Genomic DNA, 14,870 nt, shown 5'->3' with positions numbered 1-14,870 from the left:
GGCCAGTATGTGGTTATGTATTAAACTTTGGTATATTTTATGATGAAGGACGCTTAAACAATTATAGTCAAATGAAAATGGAGATATGATGTTGGTGACATGTTTAAATATTTGAGTTAAAATTCTTGAGTTAATATGAAGTATGTTTGTTGACTGTGGAAGAGATGCATGAAAGTCTTTTTGTAACCAACTGATACACTTTCTACAGCATGTAAAGAAGGATTGTGTTTGTTTTAAATTAAATAAAAAAAATAAAAAAACAAAGAAGCATCTTCAGACAATGCTGGCTCTTTCAGCTAAGAAACAGAGATGAGCACCAGCCACTAAACGTGGACACAACTGGACAGTGGAAATCTTTACCTTTACATACTTACACATTTCGCCTATTAGCCTCAGGGATGAAGTCTACTTACCTTTGCTACCAGTTTGCAAATGTGAGCAAGCGTACGTACACGTTTGTTCCGCTTCCACATGCCACCTCTGTGCATGTGGCAGGACCTTCCACACATGTACAGAGCATCAAAAGCGGACATGATGACATCCGGGCAGGTGGGCGGAGCCTGTTACCAAGTGGGTCCTGCAAAGGTATGTAGAATAGCGACCGGGGGGGGGGGGGGGATCCGCTTTGGAAATTTTGCTTTCTAGCTAATATAAATCACGTGTCACAGCTGATCGACAGAAATACCGGTTCACCTGAACCGGTAGCAATTTTTTACTACTGGTTCAGGCGAAGAGGTCCGAACTGGTAGTCTTTCACCCCTGATTAGCCTCCCTTACTCAAATGTACCTGTATTAAGTGACCTATTGTAATACCCCAGCCACGAGACGAGACAGTGAGATCCAACTGAATCCAATCCTTTATTTGCTTACGCCCAATATTGTAAACAGAATCTTGTCAAACAAAAGCTATCACATCCTAAGATAAATACACCCTGAAAGATTCAAGGATTTGGTTATTCTGAACCCACTTCTCTTTCCAGCTTGCAAATACACCATTGCCTGATCCAGGTCTCTATCTGGCAAAGTTCTGGGCTGGCACAATCTTTCCCCTTTGCTGGTGGTCCCTCGATCACACCTACTGAACATCTCTGGTTGGGGATTTTGGAATGAAAGTGTAGCACACCTGGAGAGCTAAAAGTTCAGAAGCCTACTGCCCTGGTTAATACTGCAAGCAGCAATTTGATTATGGTTTAGGGTTCACACCAATGTCATAATTACTTAAAGCGTTGTATGAACCCAATGGATATGTTCATCAAACATCAAATCATATTATGATTTTCAGGGAGGGGGAGACCCATGATCAATCAATTTATTACAGTCTTAGATCAGAGACCAGAACAAATAAAAACGCTCAGTAAATATATAAGAACGGTTGCAGGAACTGGGTATGTCTAGTTTAATGAAAAGAAGGACTAGGGGAGACATGATAGCAGTGCTCCAATATCTCAGGGGTTGCCACAAAGAAGAGGGAGTCAAGCTATTCCCCAAAGAACCTGAAGGCAGGACAAGAAGCAATGGATGAAAGCTGATCAAGGAGAGAAGCAACTTAGAACCGAGGAGGAATTTCCTGACAGTTAGAACAACTAACCAGTGGAACAACTTGCCTCCAAAAGTTGTGAATGTCCCAACACTGGAAGTCTTTAAGAAGATTGCGGATAGCTATTTGTCTGAAACAGTATAGGGTTTCCTGCCTAGGCAGGGGGTTGGACTAGAAGACCTCCAAAGTCCCTTCCAACTCTGCTATTGTATTGTATTGCATACAAAAATTCTAGTATAAAATAATAAATGACAACTAAAATCTATAATAAAATCCAGCCTGTCAATTATATGTGGTCTGACTATACTACTGAGAGGGAAGCGATGGCTCAGTGGCTAAGATGTTGAGCTTGCCGATCAGAAAGTCGGCAGTTCGGCAGTTAGAATCCCTAGCGCCACGTAACTGAGTGAGCTCCCATTACTTGTCCCAGCTTCTGCCAACCTAGCAGTTCAAAAGCATGTGGTAAAATAGAGACCACCTTTGGTGGGAAGATAAGTGTTCTGTGTGCCTTTGGCATTTAGTCATGCTGGCCACATGACCACGGAGACGTCTTCAGACAGCGCTGGCTCTTCAGCTTTGAAACGGAGATGAGCACCTCACCACCTAGAGTCGGGAACGACTAGCACATATGTGCGAGTGGAACCTTTACCTTTTAACTATACTACAATTACAATCAATAAACTGTATGGCCCGTTGTAGGTTCAACACTAAAAGGGAAAAGACTAAGCAGTGCAAAAGGTTTCCCACATTTGTTATATAACGTAACTATGGTGGAGAAGACACATTTGTGATGAATCCCCAGTGCTGCTGCGCAGAATCTGGCCACCTGCACGGTAGTTATAGACTGTTCATCCTTAAGCAGCCTCTGAAGTAGGTGGTATCGGAACAGCCAGGATACCTAGCAGTTATTGGCAGAATATGATTTTTTCCTAATCTGTTTGTAAAAGGGGCATCTAAGGAGTATGTGATCCACAGCAGTGGTGGGTTGCAGGTAGTACGCCCAGGTATGGGCATACCAGAGCCTGCCCAGATACTGTTCCGGTACAGTGCTGCGGAGCGGCCCACTCGCCAGCCCGAGCTCCTTACCGGTCTTTTAAGTCTTCGGTGCTTACGCGCACGGCGCATACAGTACCTACACAACACTCCGCTGAGCAGCTGGAGTATTGCAGAGGCGCTAAGACGCATGTGCATGCTGCATGCGCATGCACACGCGCCGCATGCATCCGTGTGGATGCCGCCGGGCCCGTTCCAACCGTACCGGCTGGAACAGAATCTGGAACCCGACACTGATCCACAGTCTCCACCTCTCCTGAGCTGCAGGGACAGAGTCTTTCCATCAATGGTATCCTTTTATACTTGCCGTACAGGACGGCTGATGGAAGCACATGGCACCGTGTGAGTAAAAAATGCTTTCTGGTGGTTTTCGGACTCCAACTGACTAAGATAGCTGGTAGGAGCAACAACACATCTACGGACATCTGGAGCCATAAACAGCGGAGATTTCCCTAAATCTGCCCACCTCTCGATATCCTCCACCCTCTGTCGCAAGGTTTGTCTTGCTAGATCGCAGGGTGGATAAAAAATGGATGATTTAAAATAAATAAATAAATAAAAAATAAGATTTTTTTCAAAATTTAAATAAGATTTTTTTTAAATCAAATTTATTTTAATAAAAAGTCTTTTGGAGTAAAAATCAACCTAAAGATAGTTTTAGTCATGCTGGCCTGATGACCATGGAGATGTATTCAGACAGCACTGGCTCTTCGGTTTTGTAAAGGAGATGTCACTGCCCCCTAGAGTCAGGAATGACTAGCACATATGTGCGAGGGGAACCTTTACTTTTTTACCTACATATTCGTGCAGAAAAATGTAAGGCTGGCACTTGATCTTTGGCCCAAGGCAGCCGCATATTCTCCATGTGCTTTTCTTGAATCGTTGGCCTGAATGACCATCCCCAAGTACTTGAAGGCTCTATTTTGGGGCCATTTAGAAACCATGAATAAAGTTTTGGCCTTAAGACTTATGATCAGCAGTAGTAACCAACTGGTGGTCCGCGAGAAAATTTTGGTGGTCCGCAGAATTTTTTTTTTGTATTACACTAAATCAGGGGTCCTCAAACTATGGCCCCTGGAATGGATATATTTAATGAATGTTTGTGTTGCTGCAGAGAGTCTCCCCTTTTGGGGTCTTTTTGTGTCAGTCGGAGGGGAGCAGAAATTCTGACTTGGGGTGTACTTCGGCCTCCTGGTATGGGGCTTTTGGCGAAGGCTGGAGGGAAGGGCTGGTGGTGGTGAAGAACCGGAGGGCCTCATTCCAGTGGGGCGGCATCATGGCCTGGAACTGGCTGTCCATCTCAGCCCGCTAAGGCTCCAAGAGCAGATACCTGGCCTTGCACTTCCTCTGCTTGGAAAGCCTCTGCTTGTAGTCCTCAATGAGCTGCTTCTGCTGAGCCTCCTTCTCGGCCAGATCCAATTTGAACTGAGCTGTTTTGCCAACTCTTTCTCATGGTGGCTGCTTAGCTCCAACAACTGCTTCCTGTTGGGGCCCTAAGGAGCCTGGGTGGGCAGGCTAGGAGTGGCAAGTAGAGGCTGGCGAAGCGCCCCTCGACCTGAGTGACATTGAATTGGCCATGCCCACCCAGTCACATGACCACTTTCCACTCCCACCCAGCCGGTCATTAGTCAGATCATATTAGTTGGTCCACGGGATTTAAAATTATGAATTTAGTGGTCCCTGAGGTCCGAAATGTTGGTGACCCTTGATGTAGAGGGATACAAAGTCCCAAGGGAGGAGTAAGGAAGACTGACCAAAAAGTCAATGAATTGAAATACTAAAAAGGGCAAGAGATGATGGATAGATGTAGAGTAAATTTTTGATATGGGAGTGGTTTTATTAAAGATCAGGAAATAGAGCTGACTAAAAACTGGGAAAAGGTTATTATATATATTGTCATATGATGGAGGTTAGTACAGTTATTATGTATAAGTAAATATTAGAAGTTAAGATTATTATTATGTATGTTTAAAAAGTAAAAAATCAGAGATGATGGACAGAAGGCTTACTAAGATAGATAAGCAAATACTACTATTATTATGTGATCACCAACAATGTTATGAGTGTTATTATTATTACTACTATTTCTTAAAATGAACTGTACCCAAACAATACACTGTTTAGGTAGATACTGATGTTAAATAAAACAATAAAAAACTTGGGGGGAAATAATACTGAAGAGGGCAAAAATGAGAAGCAGATTTACATTTTTTCTGATGAAAAATTTATTTTTTAATGGATTTATTAAATGTATATGCCACCCATCTCCCTGTCAAGTGACTCTTTTAGGAGTTAGGATCTAATAAATTTATGTTATAAATGTAATAAATATCATAGCCCAAAACATATCTGCCCTTTGAAACCCTATTACTGCCACTTTCCAATTCAAGGGGTTTTATACTAAGTTGCTTCAACAAATAGACAGGGAATACAGTTGTCCGAATGTTACAGCAACTAGCAACATGTTGTTAGTTGCGAAGTCGTGTCCAACCCATCATGACCGCCTGGACAACGTTCCTCCAGGGCTTCCTGTCCTCTAGCATCTTCTGGAGTCCATTTAAGCTCAGGACGACTGCTTCAGTGACTCCATCCAGGCACCACATTCTCTGTCGTCCCCTTCTTCTTTTGCCCTCTATCTTTCCCAGCATGAGGCTCTTCTCTAGTGAGTCCTTCCTTCTCATTAGGTGGTCAAAGTATTTGAGTTTCCTCTTCAGGATCTGGTCTTCTAAAGAGCAGTCAGAGTTGATCTCCTCTGGGACTGACCGATTGGATTGCCTTGCAATCCAAGGGACTCGCAGGAGTCTTCTCCAGCACCATAGTTCAAAGACCTCCATTCTTTGGTGCTCAGCCTTCCTTATGGTCCAAATGCAACTAGCAATTCTAACTAGCTTCCCCCTTCAAGCTATGATCTCACTTTAAGTAGCCCTGAAAAACTGGTAGCTCTGGTCTGATCCCACTCTCAGGGATGGGCATATTTCAAATGAGAATCCATCCCTTTGCATTAATTCTTTGAGGAACACCAGAGATCCCTCCCCCATGTAAAAATCTTTCGGAACGAATTTAAAAGACCTCAAAGTTGTTTGCAAGAGATAACGACTTTCTCACGGCATACCTTGGGAGGCCTGCAGAAATTTGGTGCCATCTGTTTTTGTTTTGTTTTTGGGAATAGGGCTTGCAACTGCCTTGCTCTTAGCAGATACAAAGCAAGCAGAAATTCAACAGGTGAAGCCCTCGCAAACAGTTGCTTCATCCTAAGGAACACACCCATCCTGAACAATGGGGTGGCAATATAAGAGAAAGTAACCCTTTTTATTTTTTGTCAACACTGATTATTATTATTTTTTTAAAGTAGTGGACGGGTGCGAGATTTGAACACCTATAGAACAGAACAGAACGGAGTGGAATGGAATAGAGTTCTTTATTGGCCAAGTGTGATTGGACACACAAGGAATTTGTCTTTGGTGCAGATGCTCTCAGTGTACATAAAAAGAAAAGATATATTCGTCAAGAATCATAAGGTACAACACTTAATGATAGTCATAGGGTACAAATAAGCAATCAAATCATACTAGGAAACAATCAATATACACCGTAATGATACAAGCAACAAAGTTACAGTCATAAGTGGGAGGAGAGAATTTCAACTTTATGAGAATATAAAGTTGAAATAGAACAACTCCAAAGGAGTGGGGGGGTGGATCATGATCTCTTGGGGCATTTTCCCATCCACCTGAGCAGCCAAGCCTTCCTTCGGATTAACTGGAAATTTACTTCCAGGAAGTCTGGGCTTAGGAGGCCGCTTTACGGCTGGGGGTGCCCTGCGCGGGAGTCTTGGCCACGACATCGAGCCACGGTAGCGGAGGGTGGCAGAGCAGAAAGCTGGGCAGAGACGATTGGCATCATCATTGGGGCCGAGAAGTTGGAAAAGAAGAAAAGAAAGATGGAAAAGAAATGAAAGGGAAGAAGAGAACGGAGAGAATTCCCATTCCTATGAGATGATAAAACTAAAATGCACAAATACTTTCAAAAACATTTAATTAGAAGAGTGTTATTGCAAAACTGGTTCAAAATCAAAAAAATCCACTATGTGAAAATCCTGAATTGGCTCTCACTGACAGAAAGGACAGTCCATCCAAATTTTATAGATATGAATAAAATGCTAAGCTACAGAGACATAATTGATGGACAGGGAAATTTAAAAACAATTGAAGAATTGGCAGAACAAAACATGAAAGTTGACAGGCTAACCTACTTGCAAATCAAAACTAAACACAATAATGATACTAAAATATATGACATCAAAACAGAACCACACGAATTGGATAAAAAAATTCACAGCTCAGATAGAAAGATGATAGGAAGAATATATTAAATTTCTCCTGAAGTATAAAATGGAAGAGGAAATCGTGGAAGAACAAATGATAAAATGGGCACAGAACTTTAGCTATAATATTGAATTGGATAAATGGGAAAAATTTTGGGGAACAAACTTAAAAATGACACTATCGGTTGCATACAAGGAAAATCAGTACAAAATGTTTTACAGAGGGCACCTGGCACCAACAAGGTTAGCTAAAATCTCAACAAATACTTCCCCAAAATGCTGGAAATGTGAATCAATACATGGAACATACTACCACTTATTATGGTAGACCTATGAGGAGGCTAATTTTTTTTGGAAAAGGATCAAAAAGTGGCTAGAGGTAATAACAGGTGTTAAAATAGAATGGAAACCTGAAGTGTTTTTTTTTTTTAGGAATAATGACTGCGAAATATAAAAAAGAAATTCAGTAATTGCGTGGGAGTCTCGGCCACGAGATCGAGCCACAGTAGCGGAGGGTGGCAGAGCAGAAAGCTGGGCAGAGGCGATTGGCATCATCGTTGGGGTGGAGAAGTTGGAAAAGAAGGAAAGAAAGATGGAAAGGGAAGGGAAGAAGGGAAGGGAGAGGAGAGAGAAAGAAAGGAAAGGAAAGAAAGGAAGAAAAGAAGGGAAGAAGGAAGGGAAAGGGGAGGGGGAGGAAAGGAAAGATGGAAAAGAAAGAAAAGAAGGGAAGAGAGAAGAGGAGAGAGGAGTGGAGAGAGAAAGAAAAGAAAGAAGGAAAGAAAGATGGAAAGGAAAGAAGAAAAGGAATGAAAAGGGGGAAAGGGAGAAGAGAGAGAAAGAAAGGAAAGGAAAGGAAAGAAGGGAAAAAAGAAGGGGAGTGGAGGGAGTGGAGAGGGGAGGAGAGGAGAGAGAAAGAAAGAAAGGAAAGGAAAGGAAAGAAGGGAAGGGAGAGGGGAGGGGAGGGGAGAGAGAAAGAAAGAAAGATGGAAAGGGAAAGAAGGGGAGGGAATGGAGAGGGGACGAGAGAGAAAGAAAGGAAAGGAAAAAAAAGAAAGGAAGAAAAGGGCAGGGCAGGAAGAAACCCTTCCCCGGACTCACCTGCTTTCCGCCCCGTCGAGCAGGTGGCTCTTTTCCACCCCGCCGCTTTTGCGATCCATCCCTCGCCAGCAACAGGTGCGCCTTTCCCCCGCCCGCGGCTCTTCGCCCGCTTGGCCAGGCTCTTCTTCCTTCCTCCAGAAAGGCGCGCGTGGCCCACAACTCCGCCGCCTCTTTATCTCGGCTGGGCGAGCCGCAGCCCGGGTGGAAAACGTCGCGGATTCGTGCGCAAAAGGGCCCGAGGGGAGGTGAGAGGGGGAGAGAGAGAAGCGGGCGCCGCGCTGCGCTCCGCCCGCAAAGTTGACCGAAGTTGGGCGGGCCCGCCTCCGCTGCCCCGACCCTCTCGGCCCCCGCGCCCCGCAAGGGGCAACTGGAAAGAGACACCCCCTCCCCAGACCGCCAAAGACGGAGAGGAAAGCCTTGGTTCTTTTGGATGGAGCTTTGAAGGAGCCCCTCCAAACCAGCCGCTCCGTCTCGGGTGCGGGGAGAATATCAGGGGTCCCCAAACTTGGCCACTTTCAGACTTGTGGACTTCAACTCCCAGAATTCTCCAGCCAGAAGGGGGTTGAAGTCCAACAAGTCTGAAAGTAGCCAAGTTTGAAGCCCTCTGGGGGAGATAGACGGAGCGGCTAGGCTGCGCCGGCGTGGGATGAGGTGGCAGACCAGGGATCTGGGCGATGCCAGCCCAGGTGGCATTGAAGATCTGGGGTTTTAGGGGAAGACAGTAAACCGTGGTTTATGTAAACCGTGTTCGGGGTAAAGTGGACAGACAGATAAATAGACAAATTAACAGAGCTGAAAGGGACTTTATAGGTCATCTAGTCCAACCCCCCCTCAAGCAGGAGACCCTACATCATTTCTGACAAATAGCAGTCCAGTCTCTTTTTCAAAGCCTCCAGAGATGAAGCGCCCACAAATTCTGAAGGCAAGAATATAGAATAACAGAGTTGGGAGGGACCTTAAAGGTTATCTAGTCCAACCCCACCCCCCACCCCCATTCAAGCAGGAGACCCTGCCTACACCATTTCTGGTGGCTTCAGTTGCTTACGGGGAAACTTCCAGCCCCGAGGGAGTCGATCCTGGCAACAGGGCGATTTTTTTGTTCGCTTTGGAGCCGCCTAAAAATAACCCTGGAGTCTCAAATGGTGTTGGTGAGTTTTTTTTTAAAAAAAAATGGAGTTCGAATCCCTTCCGCAACCCCGCCGCGGCCACCAAGGCGATGGGCTCCGATTTATCCTTTGCACACGCGCCTACTTAAAAAAAAACATTGTGCAAATACAACAAATCCTTCGCCTCCCCTCCCTTAACTGATCCCCCCCCCCATCCTGCTAAGTCACCGTGCGATCTCTTTGCTCGACGTCTTTTGCAACCCGAGCGTTGTGGGTTTGGGTGACGTGGTGGTTCGCTGCCCGATCTAATACAGGAATCCGATCCAGCCAGTGCCCGGTTGGTTCAAGAAATGGTAGTGCGTCAAACCCTGCATTAGTTAAGGTCTGTGCACCCCAATCAGAAAGCAAGGAAATTTTGCAGCTGACTATCTACAGCTCCTCCTTGTTGTAAGGGCACTCTACCTCAAAGGGGAGAATGGGACAGCTTGCTGTGGCAAATTCCCCTCAGCTCAATTCCCCTCAGCCAACTCGCCACCACCAATTCGACCGGACCAACTTGCCTCAGCTAACTCACCACAATTCAGTTTAATTATTTAAAATAATTTTTAAAATTTTGTCATTCGCATTTCCTTTTTATCCCTCCTTTTTCATTCTTTCTTTCATTATTCCACCATTTCATTGACATTAATGTAACTCTTGCCCCATGGGAAGTTGCCAGTCCTTTGATAAATTGGTCATAGCGAGGTGTATACACACCCCCCCCCCGTAGAAAGTGCTTGCTTGTGTAGCTGATGGAAGCTGTAGTCCAAAACATCTGGAATCATGGGTGGGTTCCTGCCAGTTTTAACCTCTTCTATAGAAGAGGTTCCACAAATCTACAGGTTCCAGCTCCCTCCCCACCACCTGTCCACACATCATCAAGATGAAGCGCGAGAGGAGGAATTCTGGGAGTTGAAGTCCACAAATCTTAAAAGCTGTCAAGTTTGAACACCCTTGGGTTTTTTTTTTCTAAAGGGTTAGGGGTGCAAGGGTCTTCTAACTTGACAGCTTTAAGACTTGCACACTTCAATGCCAGAGTTTCTGAGCCAACATTTTGGTTGCTAAGCAAGAGCATTGTTAAGTGAGTTTCACCACATTTTACAAGTTGGCCACGCCCACCCAGTCACATGGCTGGCAAGCCACTCCCACAAAGCAGGCTACACCTACAGAAGAGGATCTAAAAAATTTTGAAACTCACCACTGATCTGGAAGGTGTATATTTGAATAGTTTGCCTGATGACGTGAATAGGACTCTTAGGACCCTGAGCTCGGCCACATGACCCTCCTCGCTGGTTGAGGAGGGGTGTCTGTGTGTGTAGTGTGAATGGGTTCTAGTTGTGGTAAACTGAGTGAAAAATTGCCTCTGAAGCAGGGATCCCCAACCTTTTGGACCTCGGGGACCACTTAATTCATAATTTTAAATCCCGCAGACCACTAATATGATTTTTTAAAAAAGATTTTTAAAAATTTAAGTATTAAATATTAAGTATTTAGTGCAATATAAAAAATGCAAATATTTTTTCTGCAGACCACCAAAATTTTCTCGTGGTCCACAGTGGTCCACAGGCCACCAGTTAGTGACCGCTGCTCTGAAGCCTACTTTGATTAGCTCCCTCTTCAAAAAGCTATTGCTAGACCCCACTGTGCTGGTCAATTTTCATCCGGTATCAAACCTCTTTGGGGGTGATTGAAAAGGTGGTTACACAGCAGCTTTGGAGGATCCTGAATGAAGTGGATTATCTGGATCCTTTTCAGTTGGGATTCAGGCCCTTGTGTGAGATGTCAACAGAATTGGTCCCTCTGTGGATAACCTCTGGGAAGGGTGGTGCATCTCTCCTCACCCGACTTAACTTCTCAGCAGCTTCCAGTGCCATCAACCATGGTCTCTTTCTGGTGGTGACTGGGGAGAGATCCTGTCCAGCTCTTATTGTATGACCTGCTGCAGAGGTGGAGGCTTCCCTTCTCCTGTTTACTGTGTACGTATGATTGTGGGTGAGCTGATCCATCACCGTGGTTGAGTTGTCAGCATGCTGAGGGTGGTCGTTTGTATATCTCAGTTTCTGGCAAATTAACAGATGCTGTGCTCTCTTTATGCCAGTCATTAGAGGCTGTGGGAGGTTGGAGGGGGGAGAAGAGCTACAACTGAATCCTGGCAAGACTGAAGAAGCGGATTGGGGTTTTGTGCCCCACTGGTTCTAGGCTTATGCCATCTTTGGTGCTGGATGGGATTGAACTGTCTAAACCAGCGGTCACCAACTGGTGGTCTGCGAGAAATTTTAGTGGTCTGCAGAAAAATTATTTGCATTTTTTATATTGCACTAAATCAGGGGTCCTCCAACTATGCCCCCTGGGACGAATGTGTGCAATGAACATTTGTGTTGCTGCAGAGAGTCTCACCATTCAAGGTCTTTTTGTAGGGGTTGGAGGGGGGCAGAAATTCCGACTTGGGGTCTGCTTCAGCCTCCTGGTGCGGGGCTTTGGGCGAAGGCTGGAGGGAAGTGCCTCTGGTGGAGAACAGCCAGAGGACCTTGTTCCAGTGGGACTGCATCATGGTCTGGAACTGGCTGACCATCTCAGGCTGCTGAGCTTCCAAATACCTGGCCTTGCACTTCCGCAGGTCTTCCCTCTGCTTGGAAAGCCTCTGCTTGTAATCCTCAGTGAGGTCCTTCTGCTGAGCCTCCTTCTCGGTCAGATCCAATTTGAACTGATCTTTTTTGCTAACTCTTTCTGATGCTGGCTGCTTAGCTCCAGCAACTGCTTCCTGTTGGGGCCCTAAGAAGTCCATGGGGGAGGTGAGGAGTGGCTGGGTAGGAGGGGTGAATAGAGGCTGGTGAGGCGTTCCTTGACATGAGTGATATCGAGTTGGCCACGCCCATCCAGTCACATGACCACCTAGCCACACCCTCCCAGCCAGTCATTAGGCAGATCAAATTAGTGGTCCGTGGGATTTAAAATTATGAATTTAGTGGTCCCTGAGGTCCGAAAGGTTGGTGACCCCTGCTCTAAACAATCTAGGAATCCACAATTCCTTTTCCAAAAGCAGGTGGCAGGAGGGCCTTTGCATAACTGCACCGTGCATCAATTGCACCTGTTACTCTGTGGGAAGTTATTATCCAGCCCTCTCCCAGAAAAATGAAATATCCTAGGAAATATTGAAAAGGCAGAATATTTCTCTGGATGTGAAAAGAAACATGTTTCAAAAGACAGAATAGTTGCCTATAGCTTTCTGCCCATCACCAGCTAATGGGCCATTAAGATGGCCAGGCTAGCCCACTTTACATAATAAAGACTTCTCCTCACTGCAGCTGTAAGGGGAAGGGATATTACTCAACTGACCACAAGGCATCTGAGAACTCATCACAGCCTAGAGAGTAGCCCCCTGCATGGCACCATGGGAGTCTGATAACCAGTCAGAATACATTTCTTACACAGGAACAGGAAACAGAGAGGTGGGACTGAACAGGGTATAAAAAGCCTAGCAAGCCCCTTCCTCAGCCCTTTCTCTTCTTCTTCACCTACATTGAAACATGTGATCACCTGTTCTGTACAGGGCTCAAGCCATGTGGCCCTGTCCACCAATAAACCATCTTTCCAAGCAGCCTCCATGTCTCCAGTGTCGTCTTCCCCACTTGGAGCTGAACCCAAAAGGACATTTCTTTCAACAATTCAATCAAAGGTCTCTGCTCTTGGTCACTCCTGCCCTAGTCACCTCCCAGTTGGACCACTGCAATGCTCTACGTGGGGCTGCCCTTGAAGAGTATCTGGAAATTTCAGCTGAATGCAGTGGCACAAGCAGTTCTATGCGTTACTAGCACAACGTGCGCCATGCCTCTGCATCGCAAGCTGCATTACCAGTTTGTTTCTGGGTCCAATTCAAGGATTTTGACCTTTGAAGTCCAAGGGGGACTGGGGCTGGGTTATTGGAGGGATCTGATTTCACCTGACCATCCCAACTTATCCAGCAGAAAAGATGGGCTACAGATGCCATCTGCTAGAATCCTGCACTTGGTGGGTGCTAAGCAGAAGGCCTTTTCTACCGTGGCACTCTCTTTACTATAAGACAAAGGAGATGGTACTGGATTTCCGGAAGTACAGAGAGGAATCTGCCCCACTGTATATCAAGGGGGGCTGTGTGGAGAGGTTTCCTCTTTTAAATTCTTGGGACTGCTTATTAGTCAAGATCTCACCTGGAAAAATAACACATCTCTGCTGATTGGAAAGGCCCAACAGAGACTTCATTTCCTTAGAGTCCTGTGAAAAAAGCAGGTGGAACAACGGCTGATGACCTCTTTCTATCGGTCCACCATAGAAAGTGTCCTCACATATTGTATTACAGTATGGTATGCCGGTTTAACAGCTGCGGACAGGAAGGCACTACAGAGAGTGATCAATTCGGCACAAGAAACCATTGGTTGCCCTCTGACACCACTGGGTGACATTGCCAGGCCTCGCTGCTTTAGCAGAGTAAGGAAGATACTCAAAGATGATTCATACCCTGGTCAGTGTCTCTTTGCTCTTCTACCATCAGGCAGAAGACATCAAAGTATAGCCAGCCGAACAAACAGGTTTAAAGATAGTTTCTATCCTTGGGCTGTGAGACTTTTAAACGCAACCACAATCACTCCATGCACACGCTAGTTTTTTTTCTTTTTCTTTTCTTTTTCGTTTCTGTTATAATTTTGCACCAGTGAGTTAAAACCAATTTCGTTGTATTTAAGTACAATGACCATAAAGATTATACTTATACTTTATGGAACACCCACCTCTGCCTCTTCCCCCCCAAACAACGCAGGCTATCAATCCTGCTTGATTTTGTGGAAGCCTCTCAAATAGCAATAGCAATAGCAGTAGACTTATATACCGCTTCATAGGCCTTTCAGCCCTCTCTAAGCGGTTTACAGAGAGTCAGCATATTGCCCCCAACAATCTGGGTCCTCATTTTACCCACCTCGGAAGGATGGAAGGCTGAGTCAACCCTGAGCCGGTGAGATTTGAACCGCTGAACTGCTGATCTAGCAGTAGCCTGCAGTGCTGCATTTAACCACTGCGCCACCTCGGCTCTTTTCAAAACCTGTTATGCCATCAGGCCTGCGAGCTGAGATGGTGAGTTGACTCCATTGTTACCAACATCTGCTCTTACCCAGGGGTGGGACTGGTTTAGACCGGTTCGGGCGAACCGGTAGCTCCAGAGATCGGCTGGGAGCGGAACCGGTTCGCTCCCATGAGCAAGTGGGCTCGCCCGCCTGTCCTAGTGCTTTACCTACCTTCTCAGCTGAGTCGCGTGGCACTCTGCCACGCCTCAGATGTTTTCCTTCCCAAGCAGCCATCCGGAAGGTAAGTATTCTTTGAACTGTGCATGCACGCACAGTACGCGCCCTGGTGCATGCACTCAGGCAAACGGGTTGTTAAACTGGTAAGATCCCACCCCTGCTCTTACTCTAATATATGTTCTCTCTCAGCCTTCGGTTTTCTAAAATAATAATAATAATAATACAGGTAGTCCTTGACTTACAACAGTTTGCTTAGTGACCGTTCAAAGTTACAACAGCCTTGAAAAAAATGACTTATGGCTGTTTTTCACACTTACAACCATCGCAGCATCCCCATGGTCATTTGCTTTATTATTAATATTTATTAAATTTATATTAAATTTATATGCCGCCCAATCCTGAAGGACTTTACTTTCGGGTGCTTGACAACTGACTCACATTTA

The 14,870-nt window shown here is 45.5% G+C and overlaps 1 protein-coding gene across 2 annotated transcripts in view; it reads right to left on the bottom strand.

Moving 5' to 3' along the window:
• Positions 1-9,488, bottom strand: part of SLC30A2 (solute carrier family 30 member 2) — a 29,318-nt gene extending 19,830 nt beyond the window's left edge. The window contains exon 1 of one of the 2 annotated variants that reach the window (XM_087727434.1): positions 9,347-9,488. Coding sequence is in view for 1 of the 2 variants with exons in the window: in XM_087727433.1 (XP_087583559.1) it covers positions 8,013-8,071 (59 nt within the window). In the remaining variant the exon portion in view is untranslated. Of the gene's footprint in view, positions 1-8,012; positions 8,237-9,346 lie in introns of those variants that run through there. The other variant, XM_087727433.1, reaches the window with a different exon arrangement.
• Between the last annotated feature and the right edge of the window lie 5,382 nt (positions 9,489-14,870).

The sequence above is a fragment of the Thamnophis sirtalis genome, unplaced genomic scaffold (genome assembly GCF_051295495.1).
Source record: "Thamnophis sirtalis isolate CommonGarterSnake01/CBP01778 unplaced genomic scaffold, rThaSir2_p1.2 scaffold_13, whole genome shotgun sequence".
NCBI lineage: Eukaryota > Metazoa > Chordata > Lepidosauria > Squamata > Natricidae > Thamnophis > Thamnophis sirtalis.
Note: the sequence above shows the minus strand (reverse complement) of the source record. Positions and strands in the feature narration are given on the sequence as shown.